This window comes from Lampetra fluviatilis, chromosome 40 (assembly GCF_964198595.1).
Source record: "Lampetra fluviatilis chromosome 40, kcLamFluv1.1, whole genome shotgun sequence".
NCBI lineage: Eukaryota > Metazoa > Chordata > Hyperoartia > Petromyzontiformes > Petromyzontidae > Lampetra > Lampetra fluviatilis.
This window is the reverse complement of record NC_136314.1, coordinates 4,495,204-4,517,310: the sequence shown is the minus strand read 5'-3', so window position 1 is coordinate 4,517,310 and position 22,107 is coordinate 4,495,204. Positions and strand designations below refer to the sequence as shown.

General features: G+C 47.9%; 2 protein-coding genes across 4 annotated transcripts in view; both read right to left on the bottom strand.

The window, feature by feature from the left end:
- The window catches only part of SLC2A13 (solute carrier family 2 member 13), a 38,248-nt gene extending 29,845 nt beyond the window's left edge, over positions 1-8,403 (bottom strand). For 2 of the 3 annotated variants that reach the window (XR_013639784.1, XM_078874896.1), the window contains exons 1-3: positions 8,331-8,403; positions 5,555-6,120; positions 4,865-5,024 (exon numbers count right to left, since the gene is read on the bottom strand). Coding sequence is in view for 2 of the 3 variants with exons in the window: in XM_078874896.1 (XP_078731022.1) it covers positions 4,865-5,024; positions 5,555-5,993 (599 nt within the window). In the remaining variant the exon portion in view is untranslated. The remainder of the gene's footprint in view (positions 1-4,864; positions 5,025-5,554; positions 6,121-8,330) is intronic. The other variant, XM_078874897.1, reaches the window with a different exon arrangement.
- A 2,705-nt stretch (positions 8,404-11,108) lies between these two features.
- TMA7 (translation machinery associated 7 homolog) lies at positions 11,109-17,326 on the bottom strand. The gene is made up of 4 exons (XM_078874895.1): positions 17,222-17,326; positions 16,946-17,001; positions 15,351-15,438; positions 11,109-11,325 (listed from the first exon to the last, which is right to left on the bottom strand). The coding sequence occupies exons 1-4, from the start codon at positions 17,235-17,237 to the stop codon at positions 11,291-11,293; spliced, it is 195 nt and encodes a 64-aa protein (XP_078731021.1). The 5' UTR covers positions 17,238-17,326; the 3' UTR covers positions 11,109-11,290.
- Between the last annotated feature and the right edge of the window lie 4,781 nt (positions 17,327-22,107).

The window sequence follows — 22,107 nt, the reverse complement described above, 5'->3', positions numbered from 1 at the left end:
GACCTTTGGCTCCGTCTGCAGAGTTTGCGTATGCCAGGGAGTGTCCCCGTAGCGCGCGTACGAGGGGCGAGTGAACGATGGGACAATGAAAGTGACGCGGACCGGCGTCAATAAACCGGAACACGGAAATCCGACACCGATCCGTCGGCTCCCTTTCCTGCCGAACATTCTGCCGCAGAACCCAACGCAGAGACACGGCACAAACTCAGTCCCGTCAACTCGTTCGGTTCAGCTTGTATTTATGTACGGGGAAATTTAGTTTTGAGGTCCATACGGCGTACAGCCGTTCCAATACGGGCAAAAGAATTTTTTTGTCTATTTGTTTGTGTTTCTCCCTTGTGTTGAGATGTATAAGGGCACGTGGTGACCAATAAGGTCTGAATTGGTCTGTAACAAGGTAGGGCACTGATAAGGGGTTGACAGGTGTGCAAACTGCAAGGGGTCTCCGCGTTCTCTTGCCAACGACAGCCACCTTACTCATCAACCAAGACCTCCACAATTTAATTTGATATATCGCCAACCCTAGAATCTCACGCGTTGTTACTTGTGGCGCTGAACGGGGGTTACATATTTTAGATTGTATATGGAACGCTGTCGCCAATAGTAGAACGGTGATCCATCAGTATTTGATTAACGAGCCTGAGGCTGCTGATGAGGCCCAGAAGGCCGAAACAGCCCCGGAGTTTATTTTCAGAAACAAATGCCGCTGAATGTTGTCGTCTGGAAAGCCAACAGGCTGACCGGACTTAAACATAGGGTAAGTTAATTCATAGATGTAGGTTTTGCTGATGTTTGCAATGTCATCTCTAGCACCGGTCATACTATACCGCCAACAGAATACATGAGTAGACCACAGTTAGTCAATGGGCAGGTTGAACTTGAACTTCTTTCGCACCGTACGTAGCCAGCCCTGCTAATTGGCAGCTCGTATGCGGTCAGACGCCTCTTGCAGTGCATCTGACCGTCGTGGAAGAGTAGGCCAAAAATACCCTCGAGAGGGGCTCTCTAGCGCTCCCTCTAGTGAAGGCCCTTCCGCCAGCAGGCGCGTGAGCAAAGCGGTTTCCAGGGCAGCACCCTCCAATACTGCGTCAATGTGCGGTGGTTTCAATGACAAACCAAACCCACAGCTCATCAAACCCTGGCAAGAGATAAGCCCTCGGGTCTCCGAGAGGGCTCCGTTGGAAATTGGGACCGCTCGCACACGACGGGATTATGTAGCTATATCGCTGGGGGATTTGTGTGTGTGTTTTTAGATGTACAGGGTGTCCCCACAAAAAGGCATCATCCATTATTAAAGTATTATAATGAGGCAGTAGTTTTGAATGAGGTCGATAAAACCCCCAGAGACAAAGGATCAATTCCCAACGGAGACTCCAACGAACCGTGCCGGTGGGGCATCCAACACAGCCCGGCGGACCTTGGCGGCACGGCGCAGCGACATTCCCACCGCCGGCTTCGGCACCGCCAACGGGGAGGAGCGTCAACCCCAGGCTCGCTCGCTTCGATCGAGAAGACAACGCTTCCGACTCGCGAACACAGCCACCGTTAAGTCGAGGGTCGTGAGCGAGTGCTCAAGCGCCGAGAGTGACGCGCCACGGCCGACATCTCGGGAGGACGACTTGCGGGTCATCGTCGTTACCGTGCCCGCACATCCTTTCCTCCCCATCGTGGGCGATGTATTTAAATGAGAGCCGTTTTTTTCTTTTCTCTCCAATCTTTTCCAATCTTCCTGCTAAATGCCCGGATCGCCGTGCCCAGACACGCAGCGTGGTGCGACACGCGGGCAACCGCGTAAACCCGCCGGGCACGTGCGCAGACTTGCTTTAAAGGTACACGCACACACACACAGACTCGCTACCCCTCCCCACCACCCCCCCTCCACCCCAAGTGTAGGCTTGTAAACGGAGAGCTGTTAGCGAGCACCTACTGACGTTGGCAAGACACACAAAACAGGTTGGTATGGCCGGGAACCATGCAAGACTGCCATTGCCGCCCCGTTTCCCATATTTACACACTGCACCAGGGACTTGATTTTGTTTATGCCGAGTCAACCTATTAGAAGCTCACACCAGATTTGTAATTGTTAAATCTCAATAGGTGGGGGGGGGGGCAATGGTTCGCGCATTACGCCATGAACTCTGTAACCTGAGTTTGACTCCTGGTCATGGCTATCAGCAGTGGCGAAGTAATATCTGCACCGACATTGGCTCCCCTTCATCAACCCACGTTGACCAGCCAGGTGAAGTATGGCCGAACAACCGCCGAGACCGACCCGGTGTCAAGAGGCCATCGTCCAGCAATTGCGCAACTCCGCTTAGCTTGCAAGGCAGGGATTAGATGGGGCGTATTCCAGACGGTTCGTTAATACTACATCGGCCATCACATATCAGTGACCAGTAAATTATATTCTGTATGAACGTTCAGGCACATCAAAAACACCTCCATTCTCAAATGAGTCTCAAGTGATGTCCATCACCAATGGAGCCCCTGCGGCCCGTGGCAACATTTCCACAGTCCTGTGGCAGGAGATCTTCACCCCATTCCACAACGGCTGCTCCCAAAGTGGTGCTCATTTTATAAACCCCTGGAGAGACGACGACGATGATGATAATGACGATGGGCTCGACTCACAATTTGCAATCGCGGTATTCCCATCACAAACGTCTATCGAGGCCGGAACGTTGCATGACGAGGGGTTGGCGTGGCCAGCACCTTTGTCTCCGCAGTGCACTCTTAACGACAACTGCAGAGCCACGTGGGTCACATCTCCAAATCCCTCTGTCATTCAACCCGGCGTGATGTTGACACGCATCGAATATTCAACAAAACCATTTCCATAATCCACTCTGCTTGTGGTTACCATTTGCAAATCGGAGGGAGGATAATTAAAAGGCATTAGGAGACGAAACCTGGCTTCAATTATTTCACAAAATAAGACTGCGTCCACAGGGAACGGGATTATGAAAATAAAAAAAATTAAAGAAGCAAGAAGCTCAGCTGGTGTGCAAGAAGGCAGGCAGGGGAATGACAGCTAGAATTGAAAGCTCATTGACCTGTCTGCCACTATGTCCACGTGGCCTTTCCAGATAACATTTCTCTCCACACGCCGTACTAACCACACGTGCACTTTTATTTCTTTATATACGTTAAACTGGCAGGGGGGGGGGGGGTTCAGTTATCGTGCGTGCCGTGTGCCTTCGTTTCGGTTGGGCAGCCCCGATTTAATTGGTACATCAAGGTGAGTTTCCATTGCCAATCCCGAGCGCAGTGGGCGAATCAGTGGTCATTGCTCAACGGAAAAACGTAAAGTGCAGCCCTGCTATTTGCTTGGAGATCTGAAATGTGAATTCTGCACACTTGCTGGCGGAAGGGCATCCATGAGAGAGAGAGAAGTCTAGCAGAGCTCCTCGCTACAGGATGGTTTGGCCGACTCTCTTTCATGCTGGAAGAGGCGGCAGTACCCACACTTTATCTCACCACATGCTACCCGCCCATCGACTAGCTGGTGTACCCATTTACCTTGTGCCGCTAAGTGGGCAGAGGCGTTGGGGGCGGGGATTAAGCAAACTGGCCATCGTTTCAGCTGCAGAGGCAGGAGATTGAATCGACCTGGCCACCTCCGGTTTGCAAGCGCAGCGTGCCGACCGCTACAGCACGCCGGGCTCCCGCTCAACAGTGCCGTGCAACAAGAGACAATCCTCAAACACGACGAGACAAAGGTCCCCCGTATAGCCTTACAACAGACCGCCGGGGCCAAGTGCTGTTGTTAGCGAGCTCCTGTGAAGGCCGGCACGGCACACGAGTAGGCGGGTGGCCAGCACCACGCCCCGGCCACCTTCGTCTCTCCCCTCCCATCGCCGTTGTTTACACAAACGCACAAGATACCAATTTTTAAGGATGAGTCGACCTTGTGGGGGGGGGGGGGGGTGCCCAGGACCGGGTTTGGATAGCCGTTGCTGCCGTTGTTGGCTGCGAGCTCGGGTCGGCGGGTTTGTCGTGGCGCGGCACGACGACCGCTGCGCCGCCGCTCCCCACGAAGACAATCGCGTAGACCACATTGCGACGCCGACGACACACGACACAGCGGTGCCGTGATAAACACTCGCGGCGTTAAATTGATACGACGCACGTCGATATATTGACGCGGCGCCACAAAGCGTATAGAGTCGCGCACTAATAACAGCCCGTCTCGGCGCTCAAATGGGCGCGCGTGGTGGCCACTTATCTCTGGCCACGGCCCTAATTAAGCAGTGGACACTCAACATATCTATGCTGGTGGGACCAGTCCCTGCCCAGGGCAACTGCTGTTGACTTACAACAAAGCGGTGCACATTTGATCGACCTCGGGAGGAATAATGCTGATGGGCTGAGACGATTCTGGAGGGGCGGGGGTAGAATTAGAATTCACAACGTTCTGAGTGCTCTATCAATAAGCTGGCATTCCAGGTTTGCTCACACACGATAAACAAAGAACTGGTTTAAATATCGGAAGGTGGGAGCCGGTAACATCGTCAACTATTTTTTGTTTTGGCTATTTTATTTTACCAGGTAAGGCCCCACTGAGCTATGTAGCTTTTTTTTAAGTGACCTGTCTATCACAAATGATAGCTCATTATCATTATGTGGAAATTTATACCAGCCAAATACTTGAAATTCATGTCCATAAATGTGGAGGGAAAAACCAGGAGGACCCGGAGAAAAATCCACGGGACCACGGGGAGAGACACGCCGCAAACTGCAAATATACAGCAGCAGGCGTCAGGGTCGGGTTCGAACCCACGACCTCCTGTAGACCAGGCGAGGGAGTTAACATCTCCTAGCCAGCGTGGCGCACGAGGACGTGGCCGCAAGCCGGGCGGCTCACCTCCATCCGTCGCGCGGTAGGTAGCTAAAGGCGCCGTCGATCACGCTGGCGCAGAACTGCCCGCCGGTGACGAAGAGCGCGTTGATGGTGACGAGGCGGCCCCGCAAGTGTGGGGGGGAAGCCTCGGCGATGTACATGGGCACCACCATGGAGGCCAGGCCTGTCACGTGTGGGAGGTGGGCACAGGGAGGGAGGGAGGGGGCATGGACGTCAAGGAGGAAGTGGTGAGAGAGGAAGCGAGAGTCAGGATGGGGGACAGCAGTAAAGGTGTCGGCGGTGAGAGTGGGGGGGGGCAGCAATGAATGGGGCGGTGGTGAGAATGGGGGGGCAGCAATAAGTGGGGCAGCGGTGAGAGTGGGGGGGGCAGCAATGAATGGGGCGGTGGTGAGAATGGGGGGGGGGGGGCAGCAATAAGTGGGGCAGCGGTGAGAGTGGGGGGGTCAGCAATGAATGGGGTGGTGGTGAGAATGGGGGGCAGCAATAAGTGGGGCAGCGGTGAGAGTGGGGGGGTCAGCAATGAATGGGGCGGTGGTGAGAGGCGACATCTGGGAGAAGTGGACAGCAGCGACAGAGAGCTGGGGCAGTTACAGACTCGCCATCGAAAGCAGCGGAAATCGCGGAGCCAATCGCCATCGGGTACGAAAGCAACTGCCACGAGTTGGGGGGGGGGGTGGGGGAGGAACCGCTCACCGATGCCACATCCGACGATCACACGCCCCACCAGCAGCACCACGGGGCCCTGCGCGAGCCCGAGCGCCAGCGACCCCACCGCGAAGAGCGTCGACGCGGCCAGCACGACGGGGCGCCGGCCCGCGCAGTCCGCCGCCCAGCCCCCGAGCAGCGCCAGCAGCGCCGCGGCGCCCACGGCCGCCGACACGAGGGCCGCCTGCCATGCGGCGTTCAGCGCGTAGCGGCGCTTCAGCAGCAGCATGGCACCCGACACCACGCCCGTGTCGTAGCCGAACAGGAAGCCGCCGATGGCCGAGAAGGCGCACAGCACGAAGATGAAGGTCGGCGTGGGGGGGCCGGTGCCGGCGGGCTCGGCGCCGTCGCCGCCGAGGTTGCTCTCGCTCGAGCCGGGACCCACGATGCGCCGGCGCTCCGTGTCCGAGCCACGTCGCCCGCCCATCTTGCTGATCGTCGGTTGGTGGGGGCAGTCAAAGCTTCTGCTGTCGCAACCCCCCTCTTGTAGCTCCTCCTCTTGGCCACCACCACCACCGTCACCACCGTCACCAGCGCAGCAGCAGCAGCTGCTACTGGAACCACCACCACCACAACATTGGGGTATGAGACGATGTTGTGGTTATGAGCTGAATGGAAGTGCTGGATGAGGAAGAAGCATTGGAGGTCAGAGTGCAGGTAAAGTGTCTCCCTGGTGAAATGAGCGCACGGTGGTAATGATCTCCATCAGCTGCCCTGAGCCAGTGGTGGAAATTCCACATTTTCATGGAAGGCACCACATCTCTACTGGGAACTGAAAAAGCCATTTGTTATTTCCCTGCCCCCCCCCCCCCCCGATGCGTTTCCCAGGTTGTGCAGGAACGCCCCGTCCTGAGCGGTGACGAGGCACGACACTTCGTGTCACGTGACGAGCGCTTCAGTTCCCCGAAGACGTGTTGTGATGTATAATAATAATGATGCAATGTATAATGCGCAGTCCATCCCAGGATCCCAATGCGCATTGCATGAAAAGCAGGAAACAAAAAAAGAACCAAGGACAACCGACCAAACTAAAGAGGGAAGGCCACATTAAAGAGATGGGTTTTCAAAACCGGCTACCGACTCTGACTTCCTGCATGCGGGCGAAGGCCTTGATCCAGGGTCAACATACTGCAACATACTCCAGCGGAGGCCCTTCCCCCAAAGCGGTGGCATAGGCCAGAAATTGCAGGGCTGCACCTTTAGCTTTCGCGTAAATAATTCCCACTCGCACGCACTCAGTGCGCAGCCCATTTGTCAATCCACTGCTGGATGAGGTCCATAACTCCACCTACTTGACCATACTTCACCACACACCTGTCAAACCCCTTGTCAGTGCCCTACCTTGTTACAGACCAATTCAGAGCTTATTGTTCACCCCGTGCCCTTATAAATCTCAACGTGCATCCCACAAAGTCCCATCGCAAGGGCTGACAGCTCTCTGGTCAGTGCCGTTGATCCGGCGAAAGGCGGAGAACGCAGACAGACGCAGGAGCATCCTGCCACAGTCACCAAGGCAGGGGACGGTGCGTGGCCGAGCGGCAGCCTATAGCACCTGTCTGTGTACGCCGGCATCAGCCGCCCAAGCGCTCGAACCAGGCTCAAACATAACCAATCTTCTGGAGACCATTCGGTCAAACACATTCCTGCGGAGGGAGCTGGTAGGAACGTCGGGTTGCTCGGTCAATGGCCAGGGTCAACGGCGGCGTGGTGTATTCCGCACCCCACCCAGCCCCACCCTCCCCACCCTCCCCACCCAGCCCCACCCTCCCCACCCAGCCCCACCCTCCCCCTCCCCACCCTCCCCTCCCAGCCCCACCCTCCCCACCCAGCCCCACCCTCCCCACCCAGCCCCACCCAGCCCCACGCAGCCCCACCCAGCCCCCCCCACCCTCCCCTCCCAGCCCCACCCTCCCCACTCAGCCCCACCCTCCCCACCCAGCCCCACCCAGCCCCACGCAGCCCCACGCAGCCCCACGCAGCCCCACCCAGCCCCACGCAGCCCCACCCAGCCCCACGCAGCCCCACCCAGCCCCACGCAGCCCCACCCAGCCCCACGCAGCCCCACCCAGCCCCACGCAGCCCCACCCAGCCCCACCCAGCCCCACCCTCCCCCTCCCCACCCTCCCCTCCCAGCACCACCCTCCCTTCCCCACCCAGCCCCTCCCTCCCCACCCCCTCCCTGCACGACGGACGGACACAATAATCCCCTGTGGGCTGGTGTAACCAGGAGGTTCCTACCAGTATAACCACAGTGTATGTCTTCTACATATATATACGTCGTAGGCGCGGTATTTAGAAGGCACGACTCGCTGTCAAAGTTAAAGGCTCAAATCCTGGGTCCGATGTCGACTCATCGTCACCACCCATCACCTACATCATCATTGATCGGCGTTAGATAAAATTGGTACAACGTTGTGTGGAAACGAGTCGTGCACTCGCTGTGGCAGAGCGCAGCGACTTTACGTAACAACACGGCGCACACCGCGAGTACGCAGAACGTGCCGGGCAACACGACATAGCCCCTAACAAGTCGCCGCATGGTACACGGCGGTGCAATGTTGACAGCAGACACAGGAACTCTGTTCAACTTCTCTCTCTCTGCTGAATGGGACGTCATTCATCAGCTGCGCTTTCAGTCGCAAGCCGCGTCCACCGTGAATTAACGCACGAACGCGGCACTTGCGTGTACCGTTGGAGTGTGTACAGAGTAATATCCTGTGGGTTGTTGTTGTTGTTGTATAAATCGTAAATAAAGCTGGCGTACCTGTTGAAGCTGCGCTGCTCACGCTTCCTGTTGATCTGCCACGGGACCGGGGTGACATCACCTTATATACGACCACGTGACCGCGTCATCACGACCACGCCCCCCCCCACCGCCTTCTCGCTCCTATTGGCTGGCAGGGAAATTAGACCAGAAGTTTAACGATTTAAAGCTTTCGTGATTGCAGGGATTCATATTCTTGGTTCTTTCGGAAGAGTCACGTATTATTTCCCTTTTACGTGACTTTACCGAAATAACCAAGATTATAATACTTAAGTTTAACGGTTGAAATACTGGCACGGTCATGAGAATGTGGAATTTCCACGGCTTGCTTTAAAAAAATAGCAGTTAGTTACGATAGTTTTCACGGTAAAAAAAAAGGTGAAACACGTTTTCAATGCACGCAGTTTTATTTCCACTCGAAAGATGAAATTAACTTATTTTGAGCCGACGATTAAACAAATTTGATACACTGAATTAAAGTGGGCGGCTTCCTTTCGATGTTTCAATTTCATTATGCAAGCCACCCACTTTTATTCAGCACATACAATTCGATTATTTCTGGGGTCAAAATAATATATATGCTACTTGAGTGCAAATAAAAGTGTGCAATTTTTTTTACTTTTCACGAATCTCAGAAACTAAGCGAGGATCAAAAACGCTAACCAACATAAGGAGCCATAATATTCAAATTGGAAAAAAAACCCCTCGATATTTCAAGAAGCGCAATGCATGCGAATACAAGACGGTCCTTTCATTAATAACGTCACACGAAGCAGTCCTGAGAGCCCCATGCGGCTTTGAAGCTGCAGGTTGCAGACCCCTGAACTCGGATCGGCCCCACGGTGGAGAGTTATGAAAACTGCCTTGCCTGGTATGCAGGAGGTCGTGGGGTCGATCCTGACCCCAACACCTGTATATTTGGAGATTGCATGTTCTCCCCGCAGTCGTGTGGATTTTTCTCCTGGTTCTCCGGGTTTTCCCTGAACGTTTAGAAACATGTGTTTAACGTATTTTGCTGCTATAATTTGCCACACAAGCCACTTCGTTGAACTACCAATGGTGGCCAGGCCTCTTTTGAAAGAGCTATACACCTCAGTGGGCCCTTACCTGGTAAAATAAAAAAGTGTATTTAGTGGATATTACTGGTAGGAACCACCTGGTTCCACCAGCCCACAGGGGATTATTGTGTCTGTCCATCCGTCGTGCATCCAAAAATGGGAGGGGTGGGGCTGGGTGGAGAGGGGAGGGTGGGACTGGGTGGGAAGTGGCTGGTCACCCCGTGGTGCCCTTATAAAACTCCCAGTCCCTCCAGAAAAACGCGGAGTTTTTTGGTGATTGTTGCGGGCAAAAATCGTTGATTATGCGGCACGTTTTCTTAAAAAATGCGATGGAATATGCGGGATATTTATGCAATTTTATGCGATTAAATTGCGGGAACTTGCAAAAATTGCGGGAACTTGCAAAAACTGCGGTTTGATGAAAAAGAGAAAAAAAAGTGATTCCCCCAACACCCTATTCACTAGGCTACTACTTTAATGTAAAGAGTCATTTCTTATTACTTCCTATGATAAGCAAGCATACTACATCACAGAAAGTGCTGGGAATATTTAAGTTCTCATCTTGTTTTATTTCAGACCTTAACAAACAGATGTAACACACTGGGAAACTGCTTTGCGCGGTCTTTTGCGCTTATGTTTGTTGGCAAATGAGAAAGATTTGCGGGCTTCATCATGGTTTCATTGGCATCGCGGGGTTTGCAGCTTTTCAATGATGTCGCGTAATGAGTGACGTCACTTCATAACGTTCTCATGGCAACAGGGGAAATGGCTGCGCTTGTGTGAAGTAAACGCAACATTTTTTAACTTTCTGCTAAGATATATGTGACTTTTTGCAACGAAAATGCGGGGATTATGAAATCATGCAAGCCCGCATATTTTGCGCGCGGAAATCTGCAATTTATGCGGCGAAAGTGCGGCGTATTTGAAAAAACGCGCCCCCCGCATAAATATGCGGACTTTGGCTGATTTTGCATGGAATCATGCGATCGCATAATCGCGTTTTTCTGGAGGGACTGAACTCCATGTTTAACCTACTCACGCCGGCTTGTGCCCACCCTCAGTTGGCCATATTTGCGGAATACACCACGCCGCCGTTGACCATGGCCATTGACCGAGCAACCCAACGTTCCCACCAGCTCCCTCCGCAGGAATGTGTTTTAGGAGTACCAGGTGTAGGTTTTGGCTTAGGTGGCAGAAGAGCAATTGTTTTTTTTACTCCATCTATGCAGGAACTTCTTTTCCTCCCTGATATGCGGTGGATTTTCCCCAGGTGCTTGTTATTTCCCACGTGTTACCAGCATGAAGTAGTCACAATAACCCCCACAACCCACTGTGGGGAGGCCCTTATCCAGCAGTGGACTGACAAAACAGACTGTACATTGCGATGCCAGCACCAGATCAACCACCTCCATACCTGGTTCAATAAATTGTGTGATGCTTTGTGAAAAGTCGACAGTAGTTGAGCTAAGTAGACTGATCACTACATAGAAATGTAGAATTTCCACTACAGATTCAGGAATGCACAACACTTCAAAAAAATGTCCGTGGGGCGATGGTCGCCACTTGGCAATTCAGTTGCAGTGGTGACAATTCCACATTCAAGTGGCGTGGTCCATTTGACAACCAAATCATCAAACACACACCGTTTAATTATTATCCCCATAAACAGTTACAACAATTTTTGGCAATAGCAATGAAATGAAGCAAGTAAACAAATATATACATTTGTATGTACTTTATTTAACACATTTAACTTCCAGGGTTGGATAGCCTATATCGGTTTAAAACAAAAAGCAAAAACAATAACCCAGAAATGATCATTTGATCAAATGGACAACAGTGAGTCTAACACAAATGACATCTGTTGCTTGGATGGGCCAAACTTCAGCAAATACTTGAACTTTATTTCTTCCCAGACTTCTTTATTCCACCACCAGCTGAAAAACAAAGTGCATATTTAATTAAAGACTGACATGGCATGAGCCTCACAACCAGTGATAATTTCAATTACAAAACCAGAAAACTTTCTTCAATCAAATGCTTTTTATTTCGGTCAACGATGACGTTGCTTGGACGAAAAATCGTCGACCACAATTACCCACCAATGCATGACAGACGAGATGAAATCTGCTAGATTGAGTGGACATACAGACAAAGATTTAGTCACTTTATTCAAGACAGTGGAGCTCTGAGGAAGAAGCCTCTGTGCTAAAACAAACATTGGGGCAGAGATTCTCTCTATTGGCAACCATTGAGCTAGGTGGAAATGTCACATTCCCATGAAGCAGGCCAGTCTTTTAAAAGGATGACTGGATTTTTCCAAAAATTAACCCGTAAAAACAAAGTTTTTCACTATAAATCCTTTATATGCGTGGCGGCTAGAGTCCTCTCGTCCTCTGGCTTGAGATGGCTGCCACCTATGGGTCAGATGATTGCCTGCCACCATTAAGCAATTGGTAATTAAATATAATTTTTTTTTCCTAAAAAGTGTAAAGTTATGGAAAAACATTTTCACGAAAATAAATTGTCACGCACAACGAGTCTGTGTGCAAAATGTCAGCTCGATTGGATCACGGGAAGTGGGTTAAAAAACGACCAAAAGATTTGCACGGTCGTAAGCGCGCAAGCAAGCAAGCAAACTTAATATAAAGGATTTAAAAAGTGGTGCTCATTTTGATCAACCATGGAGGGATAACACCGAGATGATTGTGATATAAACTGGCAACCGTCACATTTAAAACCGATTTCTTGACTTGACTTAACAAACCAAATGACGCAATGCCTGCATTTCCATTCGATTACATAACACTAAAAATCAACAGCCATTTTCCCAGGAAAGACAATCTCAAGACTAATTTTCTAATTCCACTTGCTTTGAGCGGTTTGCCCAATTGCTTATTGAGTGTTTTTAGTGGCCTAAGAAAATCCAGTGCTTATCGAGCGCTCAAAGAAAATCAACAAACACAAAGGGACAACGCTCACAATTAACTTCTGCACACCTGCTCATATCAACGAATAAATATTGAATACATATTAAATAAATAAATGGCACAACCCTGCATTTGATCTGCTCACATCACTGCCGGCGAAAGGGCTTCCACCCCACCACATGCGACCTGCCGATCGACATGCCGTGGTGTAGCCGTCTGTTCTGCTGGGTGGGCAGTGGCGGGTGGGGATTTAAGAAACTTGCTCCACCGTTTCAACCGGTGACCTCTGGATTGTAAGTCCAATGCGTCTTAAATAACACAACACAGCATTATCCCTTATTATTACGAAAATATTATACGTGTGGAGCAGCGATTTGGTCAGAGTACCCAACTCACGATGGCAAGGTCGAGTTTATATTCCAGTCAAGGGTCCCCGGCAAAGACGACAAAATGAGATGTACTGTGTGTGTGTGTGTGCGGTCGACCGTCATTGTGCTTTGAAGCGGCTGGGCCTCGTCACAGGAATACGGAATTTCCATCCCTGATCTAGGGCTACCAAAGGAGAGCACTGCTCCACATTATTTAAGAAAGTTCAAGCTTTGACTTAATAAAACAAAACAAGTTTAATTTGTTATATGTAAGGGGAAAAAAAGACGCTTTAATTTGTTGAATGGATTTAAATATTTGACCTGGATAATCCGTTAAGATGGAACACCTTGTTTGTGCGTCCAGTATGTCATGCATCACATACATACCACTGTTAGAAAAAGTATGTATAGAAAGACTGTGTTTATACAATATAAAGTACATATATATATGCATCAACAACTTGTACAAGATGGCCGAGGTAGCGTGCATGAATGTCACACTGCAATCAAACAGAAATAAATGGTGTACACCGCAGGTTCATATCGGATATTTTCCAGCATTAACCTTTACAACAAAGGGAATAGAATCACAAAGTATCACACAAATGTGCGCACATTTTTTCGTAGAATGGCAGTCTATTCACTACATATTTATCTTTAATTCATGCGTATACTTTTGTATTATAGATATCACATGCAAACATTCAATTTCCTTTCCTTCACAGAGTTATAGCTTTTTCAACAGTATGTTAAGTTGTTATCTGGGTCGTATGTGCTCGTGATCTGCAGTCTGGTTGGTGTATTGCTTACCTCTGGTGTGGGGAGGCAATTTTATTTTTTATGTAATGGGGGACACGTTCAAAGCCATTGCAATTTGCTCTCAAACATTTCAATTGCATTTGAAAATGATGTAGATAGCCGAGCGGCTCAAAGGGGGCGGGGGGGGGTGTCGGGGGGAATGAAACTGCTTTCTCTAGAAGCCCCAAGCAAAAAACATTTGAGAGTTGGGTTCCAATTCAGGTTCCAACTGCCCATGATTACACCATAGTTCAGTGTTTGCTGCTTTCGGTTTTGTCTCCCATTGACAACTGCGCTTGAATTATACCTTTAGCGCTGTTGCAGAGCCCGACTTGCACTCTTTAGGTTGTGCATTCAAAATCTACAACATTTGTCCTATGGGGAAGACCCATCTCTGTGATAGAAATGAGGAATTTCGACCAGTGGTTCAGGGCTGCAAATGTAGAGGAGCAGTCCTTTGCTCAGCTGGGCAAAGGAGACCTCTGACCTTTATCAAAGGACCACTCCTCCAAGGAGCCTTACTCTACTCTGATCATATTCCTCAACGTAATGTATGCTCCTTCTTTATTCCCTCCACGTCTCTTTATCGCTTATTTCTTTCTGCCAGATGGAGCAACTGCTGCACAGTAATCCCCTTGATCGTTCATCTCTGGGTGCCACCCCAATGCCCATCTCCGCAACCTCCCTTCCTCCATTGTGTCCATGCTTTCTACCCTTCACAGCCTCCTCTCCCTGGTTAGAGATATAATGCCGTCTTGCCACATCATCCAAGCTTCAAAGTCAATTGCCCCACAGTGCCAGGAAATAATTAGAATTATCCACTTGCACCTAAACTCAAATGTCAGACGTATCTTTTTGAGTTGCTTTGTTAAAATCCGTCTCTCTGACCCATACATCCAAGAGACATTACTACCGCCTCAAACATCCATATCTTAAAACTAAAGGTGACCTCAATATTATTTGAAATTGGTTTATGTTGGTCAGGGTTCTGGAACATTTTCCTTATCGAGGGTTGAATAGGACTTTCATATATCGTTTGTTAGTGTCACACACACTAGGACACACACCTCGGTGTTATCCAATAATAATGTGAATTTTAATTAGGGCTCACATTTTCTGGTTGACTTGAGTGTGCTAATATTTGAAACAGTGTTGCCAAGTTGAAAATATTCCCCTCCGATACCAGATGAGTGCAGCTATAGTGCAGCTAAGGTGCTTGCAGCGATGGAAAAATATCTTTTGTGGGCCATTTCAAAGTGGTAGGCGCCATGTGGCAGTGGACCGGATGAAATTAAGTCATGGACCATAGGTCCCCCCACTCCTGGTATCACCATCATGCGTGTTCAATCCACTGCTGGGTCTTAGGGCTCCCCGAGTCGCCGCTATCTCTCACAATTCTACGGTGTAATAATCCACGCAGCACCTGCCAATGAGCCGATTTCACTGTTCCATTTCGTCGATGGATGTCCTTAGGTTCCATTCCTTTATCTCCACACTAATGATACTTGACCATCAGCCTTCATCCCTACGAGTGACATGTCCTTCCCAAGCTCACTGGACATCTGTGAAACTACTAGACATCTGTGAAAGAGCTTTATAATAGCACATCGGATTCATCCATTTTGATTATGATTCACTTACTTTTCTTAAACGCCTCAACAATGAGGTCATTATTCCCGCATATGTTCTCGAATCCACGTGTCTCTTCATGTATCTCAATGTAATTCAAAGGATGCTTCTTTGATGTAGATCAAACAAACTTGCACCAATCAGGGTTTTACTTGAAAGATGCTAAGGGATATGTCTCTCCTCCGTACAGATCATTAATCATTGCCGACAATGGACCTCTACATCTTGAGTACGTACTTAGTGGTCCCTTTTGCCCAGCCTTGGCCTTTAGCTCCTCCAGTTTTTTCTGCTCCTCCTTCTTCTTCTGCTTGAATTCAGCATCATTCTGCAAAGGGGTTATAAATTGAACACACAGTGCACATACACAATTACCTCTGACCAGAAGCCATTATCCATCCACCGCTGGATGATCGACTCCCCCACAAACTACGTCATCCCTCATTGTCTTGCGAGGCCGCAATCCATCTCGCGACTTTGCACGAGCATATTTCATCGCGACATCTCCATGGTGGTCATCCTCTTGCGAGTGTTCTTTCCCTCGACTGCCATTCTGTAACCGGTCTCGTCATCGACCACCGTCCAGTGAAGTGTCCTGCCCAAGCCCAATTTACTTTCCTCAAGTCAATAAATTGTGTTAGGTTAGCATTTGTTCCACGATCAATGTATTCCTCAATCTATCAGTGCAATTCTTAACATGAATCTCCCCTTGCTTCTTGCATTCGTCTTAAGCCTGTGCTCCACTGTCAGTATCCATGTTTTTGATCTGTACGTTCAAACAGTTAATCATATACACGGATTGAAAACCTTATATTCCTGAATATTATTCCTAAATCTAGTTTTTGGAAAACATTTTAGGTCGCTGTGAATAGTTTTGTAGAGTACATTTCTTTGCCCAACGTTTATATGCAGATCTCAGTCGCAAAACATTACAAATACCCATGGCAATAAACGTCAGACGAAAAGGAGGACATTCTAAACATCATACACTGCCCTTCACAGTATTAAAGCAGGGAAAACGCAAGGCCTCTATGGGATAACTGCGGATATCATCAACGACGTAGGCCCGTATTTAATAAACGTTTACAGATAAATGAAAACGCTCAACAGTGGACTGACGCCTCATTCTTCAACTTAACAAAACCGATTTTAAGACTTGCAGACCTCGTAGCTTTGTATCACCTAAACACATTGCTCATAAGGAATTAAATATTGGACAACATAACAACAAACCACACACGTTTTTCACCACGGGCCACAAATATTAAACAAGTTGGCTAAAATAATCTAAAGTACCAGTACGTCAAGCTTGCTTTATTAGACCAAGACAAGGATTTTTAATTAAGGGAAACCGATTAATGATTCAAGTTATCACAAACAATGTTCATGTTAACATCTACTTGGCTCTATTACCAAGAAGCTGACAGTGCCTAAACCCGCAGGCCTCAGATTGCTGTGGATATTCCATATTCGTATGCCGGGGGCAAAGTCCATCCAAAGGCAACCCACTGCTGATAGTCTACAAAACCAGTACCCACAGTTGTACTCGGTTACTGAAGAAAATCTTTAAGTAAAAAATGTTAAGCCTCTTTATTTGCTATTATTCAAGGGGCCTTGTTGCAGAGAAAACATTTCCTAATACGGATAAGCGTCGAAGGCAACAGCCGCCGCACCCCATTGGCCGGATCCCCACGTCACGTGGCCGCAATGCGCCAATCACAACGGTGGACGGTGCACGTTTCGCCAATGCACCGTACGAAATGTAATCTGTCCCGTGGTACTAGATTGCCATCATCGCGAGTTATCTTCATAATCTTCTACGTTTGAGTACTCGCCTCATCCTCCTCTTTCGCTTGCTTCTTGGGCGCCTTCAGAGGCTTCTTTTTGCCGCCTGTGGGGAACAAAGCGTTAAAAACATTAACCTTCAACGGCCTATTCTAGAATCCTTAAAACACCACGTTTCTCTCCCCCCCTCTCTCTCCCCATCTCTTAGACGACGAATTAAGAAATTAAAATCCATTTCAACAACAAAAGGCAGGACGCATCCACGGCAAGCGAGTGTTGTAAAACGAATGAAACGCGGTAAATTAAAACGCATTTAACGCTCATACCTTCTCTTCCAGACATGTCGGAGCAGGGCAGTGCGCGCGAAGAACTGAAGATTATGGCAGAGGCGTGCGAATAAATGACTCCTTATATGGGCAACGTGGGCGGGAACCTTGCGGGACGGTCGCATAAATTATGTTAATTTTTCAAAGAGGCGCGGCTTCAAGGTTTGCGGCTCGAGATCATCCACGCATAAATTATTCCTTATATGGGCAACGTGGGAGGGGACCGTGCGACACTGGGACATAAATTATGTTAATTTATAAGAGGCGCGTTGTTAACAGATAAAATTAGTTTAACACGTAGGCTTTCGCGACCAAAATTATTCATAATAAACGTTTTTGGGTTAGATCGCGTTATTTATAAATGTGTCGTAACCCTTCACCACCCGACACGGCCAATCAGATCAACTTAATCCGCGCCCGAATGAATGATAAATTATGTTAATGAAGGGGTAAGCCAATCAGCGTCAAGGGGCAGTTGAATATGGGCTTTTTTGATCCACAAATTAAATCTTTAGATCTACAATTCGTCGGGTTCGTTCCAAAAATCACGTGACAGGAATCACCATGCTTGATCCGTGCTCGATGAAGGTCGATTCCCGTTCAATCGAGCATTGAATTATGAAAAACACGTGGATTCCCGTTCCAGAATTCCTTATATGGTCAAAGCCACGCCTCATGACTTTACCGAAAGACCCAGTCACGACTTTACCGAAAGACCCAGTCACGAAAGCTTTAAGTCAAGATCATTTCATCCTGTTACAGCGCGATATGGCTCGAAGCATCCGCACATAAATTATTCCTAATATGGGCAAAGTGGGTGCTTCATGCACGGTTGCATAAATTATGTAAATGTTCTATAAGCTACATCGTTTACGGATTCGGATAATCCGTGCATAAATTATTCCTTATATGGGCAACGTGGGTGCTTCATACACGGTTGCATAAATTATGTAAATTTTCTATAGGCTACATAGTTTATGGATTGAGATCATCTGCGCATTAACTATTTCTTATATGGACAACGCCGGAAACGTCGTTTTCATAACTTAGGCAGGCTTGGGCTTGGTCACGTTGGGAGACTTCATCAGAATATTTATTTATACCGGAGAAATCCAGTAGGGGAAAGGTCAGAATGTTACAACAACAAACAATATAAAAACGCGATAGTGCAAAGTATAGGAAATGTCAAACAAATCACTTAACAAAAATTTACAAATAAAACGAAACGATGCTACATCTTACTGGATGAAGCCCAATAAGCTTTTAGATTTTTTTTGTTAGATAGCCGGACCCAGGATATTGAATATTTTTAATGCAAATTTTCTAATTAAGTCCAAAGTCAAAATAGATTTCGATGAACTTTTTTTTTTTAATCAGGTAAGGCCAACTGAGCTATTGAGCTCTTTTTCAGAAGCGGCCTGGCCACAAATGATAGCTAAATGAAGTGGCTAAAACTCTTTGGTTCTTTCGATAAAGTCACTGAGGTATAAAATCAATTAAGTTAAATCACGCGCAACACAAGCGTCCGTCATCAGGTGGGACAACCACAGCAAGAAACAATTGCTGATTTTACCGAAAGAACCAAAGAGTATGGATCCCTGCAGTCACGAAAACTTCAAATGTAAAGTGGCTTATAGTGTGGAAATTTATAGCAGCCAAATACTCTAAACGCGTGTTTCTAAACGTGGAGGGAAAATCAGAGGACCTGGAGAAAAATCCACACGACCACGTGGGAGAGAGAACAATAAAAACTCCTAATGTGCAGCAGGCGTTAGGGTCGGAAGTGACATGTCCTGCCCAAGCTCACTGGACATCTGTGAAACTACTAGACATCCGTGAAAAAGAGCTTTATATTTGGATTTAAAGCTTTCGTGACTGCAGGGATTTATATTCTTGTTTCTTTCGGTAAAGTCACGTAGAAGGGAAATTCGTTCATGAGGCTATCCACATATACAAACACAGAGACAATTTCAACCGAGAAGATGGATTCTGGCTTAGCAATCATTGGAAGGATTTGATCAACCATTTCGGGTCTTAATTGATTGTGTTCACGCTTACGGTGACTTTCAGACAGCATTCCATTCTCTTCTTCTCCCCCCTCCTCTTTTCCGAACAAAGATCGACTCGTCCATCTGACCAACTGCCAAATCGCTGTCCGTGGTGCTGACCTTAAGACAAAATCGCCACTTTTTTCAAAATGTCTTGCTGTGGATTTCACACCTGATGATGATTGCTTGTGTTGTAGTCGAAACGTAGTGAGAATTGTATTGTTTTATATTTTTATTATTTGATTATTTCCCTTTTTCCCTTCTACGTGACTTTACCGAAAGAACCAAGAATAAGAGCTTTATAGTTAATCGGATTCCTCCAATACAATTACAGATTTTGATTCTAATGTTATAAAAGTGTTATGTATTATGGGTTGACTAAGTACGGTGCAAAAGAAGGTCAACATACATGCATATTATTACGATTTGTTTCACCTATGATAGACTCACCGAGTCCCAACGCTTTTATTAGGAAGTTCCTGCAAAGTTTTCGAAGTTGGGGGGGGGGGGGATTGCTAAGTTTGCCGAGCATAAATATAATCTTTTAAAATTCAGAATCAGAATATTGATTTATACTCGAGGAATCCGACGAGCTATAAAGCTCTTTTTTCACAAATGTCCAGTATTTGTACCTTGACGCCCTCAACGTCAACCGTTAATATCGCAGCATTGACCAGGGTGGCCGAATCGAACCGTTGAACCGTCCAGGCTCTGAACCCACGTGGCGTCACAGGTCTCATGCGGTCGGCCTGGCGCGTTCCAGATGCTACATTGGTGGCGGGTTTAACGACGCATTGATATTTACGCGATCCAAGCCAAAACAACCCCCAACATTTCTCATGGATGCTATTGGTTCAAGTTCATTGATTAGGTATAGAGCCCTGTGAGCCATTCGGCTCTTGAATCGGGTGCAACCGCAACAAACAAAAAACAAAAACATGAACAATTTTAAAGTGAATATGTGACTAAGTGCCAACAGAAAATCCAAGAAAAGACACCAAAATATTGCAGAAAAAAACACCGTACACCAACGCTGTGCAAAAATCCCAGTGGGATGCAAGTCAAACAACAACAACAACAACAACCACAAGACAACTTAGATTAAGGCCATCAGTCTTACTCCGTACTACAACAAACAAACATGGCCAAACCAGTAAACTTTTCGAAATCACCAAAATAAAGCAATGAAACAGTGATCATAGGAACTGTGACGGAATTTTCACAATAAACGACAAACAACATGTACTACCAAAACCCTGCAGCCATAGCTGGCTGCATGAGTCGCGTGTTCAACTGGTCATGTGCATTATTAATGAATGGGAGTTGTATCTTTCCAGTGACGCACACTCAGCAACAACACACTCGCAGGACGCTCTTTCTTCAGCCCCTTTATCTTCTTGTGGAGCCCGTGAGTTTTCGACAAACACCCCTTACCTCTCTCTCTCTCTCACTCCCCCGCATCTTCTGGAACTTTCCACAAGCGGGTTTCTTGCCATCTCCCTACCTCGTTGTCCGCGCCTTCATCAACCGCGTCCTCTTTAATTGACTCCCCTTGGCCATGGCCCCGTGTCCCCACGTGGCCCTTAAATCATCTTGGCTGTGGTGTCTTGTTCCGGCGCCGAACCTCAGCGTGACCCTGCACGACCCTAACACACACGACATTACTCGTGTAATCGCTCTACTGCGTCTTGAATGTATCGTGTGAAGACTGCAGTTCACACATGCTTACAGCAAACGGCGCTGTTGCCTCAATTATAACGTGGCCATGGTTGTGGTCAAGGAATGCAGAATGATGATTGTAATTCTTTTTACAATTGGAGCTGGGGTATCCAATTATTTCAGCACGTAATTCATTGCTATAATTTCTCCAGCATTGGTAAAGGCACGGGTCGGCAACGAAAATGACAAAGAAGAGCCATTTTTTTCGAATTTGGTTAACAACCCCCACCCCCCCTCAATATTGCAAGAGCCGCTCCTGAACAAATAGGGGTCACGACCCAGCCCTTGAGGAGCCGCATGCTGCTCAGGAGCGGCAGGTTGCCCCCCCCCCCCACCTGTGTTAAGGCAATGCTGACGAGGCTCTGAATTTCAACCCCGGGCGAGCGTTTGCTGGTGTGCCACCAATGCGGCTGGGATTATACACACTTTTTCTGGCATAAGGTATTCCAATGGTTATAAGGTAATTTTGGGGTGCTGATTCCAAATCTGGCATCAGTGTTTGTCTATCACATCAGGTTTATGAGATATCAAATATTGCATTTTCAATAAAAACTGCAGAAGAAAAATATAAAATAAATGTGGATATCTACATAAAATGATATTATAAACACACTATCCTAAAGATACAGCACCATATTTTAACACTAAAGCAGTCACTGACTCCCAACAACTTGCAATCATAAGTCACAGAGTTAATATCGGGTAAAATCAATGAAAATGGGGTATGCCGATAGCATAAAAATGAGATGTGATTGAGCAAATCGCCTAAAATGCCGCGATGAGTCAGTCCCTCCTCCCCAACCAGGAGTTCAACTCGCAGCCTTCCGAATGCAAGCCAGCTCGCTCTACCCATCGGGCCATCTGGCCGCGGATTATTTTATATTTTGGGCGGTGACGCGGCCTAAGTGAGCAGGCAATTTTCAGCTGGCGTCAAGGTTCACATTTGCCAATTAAAAAAAAAATTACCCACAAATTACTCAAACTGGAATTTATACCCCGACCAATGCTCCGGGCCACTCTTGTAAATGAGTGTCATCCTGGTCTCTTGAGCTCTCACCTGGCGAAACAAAGTAAAATGTAAACCTACACTATTTTTATATTTTTGGGTTCTTTCGGTAA